Source organism: Dendrobium catenatum, unplaced genomic scaffold (genome assembly GCF_001605985.2).
Source record: "Dendrobium catenatum unplaced genomic scaffold, ASM160598v2 fragScaff_scaffold_1444, whole genome shotgun sequence".
Lineage (NCBI taxonomy): Eukaryota > Viridiplantae > Streptophyta > Magnoliopsida > Asparagales > Orchidaceae > Dendrobium > Dendrobium catenatum.
Genome location: NW_021319906.1, coordinates 331,135 through 333,926, shown reverse-complemented (window position 1 = coordinate 333,926; position 2,792 = coordinate 331,135). Strand labels below are relative to the sequence as shown.

The 2,792-nt window shown below is 36.5% G+C and overlaps 1 protein-coding gene across 1 annotated transcript; it reads left to right on the top strand.

The window, feature by feature from the left end:
- Positions 1-1,026: 1,026 nt before the first annotated feature.
- On the top strand, positions 1,027-1,956 carry LOC110111275. The gene is made up of 2 exons (XM_020843064.1): positions 1,027-1,353; positions 1,603-1,956. The coding sequence occupies exons 1-2, from the start codon at positions 1,027-1,029 to the stop codon at positions 1,954-1,956; spliced, it is 681 nt and encodes a 226-aa protein (XP_020698723.1).
- The last annotated feature ends 836 nt before the right edge of the window (positions 1,957-2,792 follow it).

Below are 2,792 nucleotides of genomic sequence, written 5' to 3'. Positions count from 1 at the left end.
GTTTTCTTCTTTAGATCGGCCGAATGATGATATGATATGTGTATGTTGGTTAAACTAAATTTAGCCAATCTTTTCCTTTGGATTAAATAGCCTTGAAATTTGTCTATATGCTAAAACCCTTGAGAGAATAATATAACATCCTTAATTAAGAGTTTCATTTGCATTCTTAAAATTTAATTAGTAAGTCATCGACCTCTTTGACATAGCTTGCACCTAAGGGAAACTAATACCAACATCAATTAAATCTCATTTTAACTGATGTATTGAATAGAGGAAATCTCATGATTTTTGGGTTATACATATTATTACCAATCGAGGAATGTAGGTAAAAGCCACTATCCTCCATGGTTAATAGTATGTATATTCTCATTTACTCTCCCATTAGCCTGCTTATATAGAGTGTAAGGGTCTATAACCGTTTTGTCCCATGAGATAGTATAATCATACTATTTGCATTTTAATCCCTACAAGCAGAATTCTTTCGGAGACCCATAGTTATCTTCCACCTCTTAAAGGGAACTCTTCTTAAACCAATCATTACAATTTATTAAGATGAGCCAGGTGCAGAATTTTAGCAACATGAGGTTGAGACATATCCTCGATGATGATCAGAGGAATGCAGATTAGCCAACCTGTGTAAGAAGGATGGATAGAATTAGCTATGTCAAAGAGGTCGATGACTTGCTAATACATGGGTAACCCCTTAAGTATGGAAGAGGGATTTTTGTATGAACATGTTCAAGTCAAACATCCCTAGCTAGTGGTAGATCTTGAGGGAGTTGGGTTTCCTCTTACTATGCTAGTAATGGTTGGCGTGTGTCTCGCAAAAGTTGAAGGATTTCATTTTGAGATTCCACATATTTTTAGATGTGATCTTCTAGGTGTGTTATTGATATTCATTCTTGAAAAGGATTACTTCCACTAAGAAATACATAAAAATTTTTCTCAGTGAGAGAAACTCCCAGTTTTCATTTAGATTTTTCAAAATTCCTTTAAATTAGCCCGTTGGCGGGATTAACGCGGAGGATGGAGGGTCGCAATCCGGCCACCTCCGATGATCAAAATGTGATACCGTGGAATGGAATTGCATCATCAACTTCAGATAAAGCTTATTTGGATAAAGTATTGAGAAATATCAATTCGACTTTGGAGATCCGAGAGCCAATTATGGAGAAGGTTGGAGTGGTTTCACCTATGGTGGGTAAAGGTAAACAAGTTATGATTGAAGAAGAGAAATCTCCTCATCATAATGAAGGCTCAACTTCGTTAGTGAGAAAGTTAATTGTTAGAAGATTCGCTAACGTGAAACACATACCTGGTATGGAAGTCGATCATTTGCCGGAAAAGGCTCAGGTTTGCAAACCAATTGTTTTTGAAAAAGCTATAGAAGGAGGAAATCATTCTAATTCTATAGTAGAGGGCAATACCAGTGTTTTATCATCTGGACAAGAGCAAGTTAATCCATGGATTAAACGTCCAAACATTAAAATGAATCTTCTGGCTTGTGGTTCCTTTCTGATGGAAGATAGATCTGCTGTCAAATTATTTGAGCCTAATGTTAAAACTAATTCAAAGAAGTTACAATTTTCCATTGTAGTGTAGGTATTTGGGAGGCGTATTCTGGTACATCTGGTTACAGCGGAGCTGAGACGTCAGTGGACGAAGTTTGTTAAATTTAATCTAGCAAGCCTTGGTTCTGACTGGGTTTTATGTTCATTCGTCTCTAAGGAGGCCATGGATAATGTTCTATCGAGAGGACCATGGTTTGTTAATGGGCATATAGTTGGGCTTGATAAATGGAGCTCAGAATTTAATCCTAATTTTCTCAAAGGGATATCTTGTCCAATCTGGATTAGAATACCGAGTTTACCGTTGTACTGCTGGGATGAAATTAATGTCTCAAGAATAGCATCTTCTGTTGGAGAATGCATTTTGATTGATGGGGATATGTTCTAATGGGGGAGGAGAGAATTTTCCAGGGTCTTCATCCAAATTTAGCTTGATCGACAGTTGCCTACTGGTATCTAGGTGGAAGGAGTTAATGGTAAATTTTTCCAAAAAGTGGAATATGAGAAAATTTTCAACTTTTGTTATGAATGTGGATGTATTGGTCATTTGAAGGAATCTTGAAATGTGGCTGAGAAGAATGCATAATCAGTGAAGATTAATAAACAGCCTTGTGGAAGTTCAAAATAGGGCATTAGTACCAAAACAATTCCAGATTTGAACTCATGGTCGTTAGTCAATTATAGAAGAAATAAAAAGAAAAACTTTGGAATGTAGAAGATGAAATTCATTCCAAAGGGAGGTGAATCACTGAAATCTATTAATGAGGAGCTTTCCAATAAGGTGATAAAAAAAGGAAGTGTATTGATGAATCTAGAAGGCATAGATAATAACCTTTGCAAGCATGGAGATGGGAAACTGGCTGAAGTTAAGAAAAACTTGCTTAAACTTGCAAGTAATCATGTTGAAGTTCGTGATTCAGTTGAAGTTGTTGTGAATTCTATTGAAGCTGAGAAGGGAGCTACTTTCCAAGCCAAAAATTTGGCAGAACAGATAGATTCTTAGGGGAATTTGGAGCTTGATTCAACCTAGATGGCCTTTTTATCGCCAGGTAATAAATTTGAGTTGTTGAACTCTTTATGTGAGGAAGGCAATGGTGTGGATATTCAGGTTGATTCCTTAGTAGAGGAATTGGAAGAAGGTGAAGTAGTGGAAAATCTTGAGGACTGTCAAAATAATGACATAGAGGCAAATGCTCAAGGCAGCTTTTAGAAGAATATTGTTAA

Coding starts and splice junctions, on each gene's coding strand:
- LOC110111275 (XM_020843064.1), top strand. CDS start 1,027: ATGGAGGGTCGCAATCCGGCCACCTCCGATGATCAAAATGTGATACCG. Junction 1,354..1,602: donor ATTTGCCGGAAAAGGCTCAG/GTTTGCAAACCA, acceptor ATTGTAGTGTAG/GTATTTGGGAGGCGTATTCT.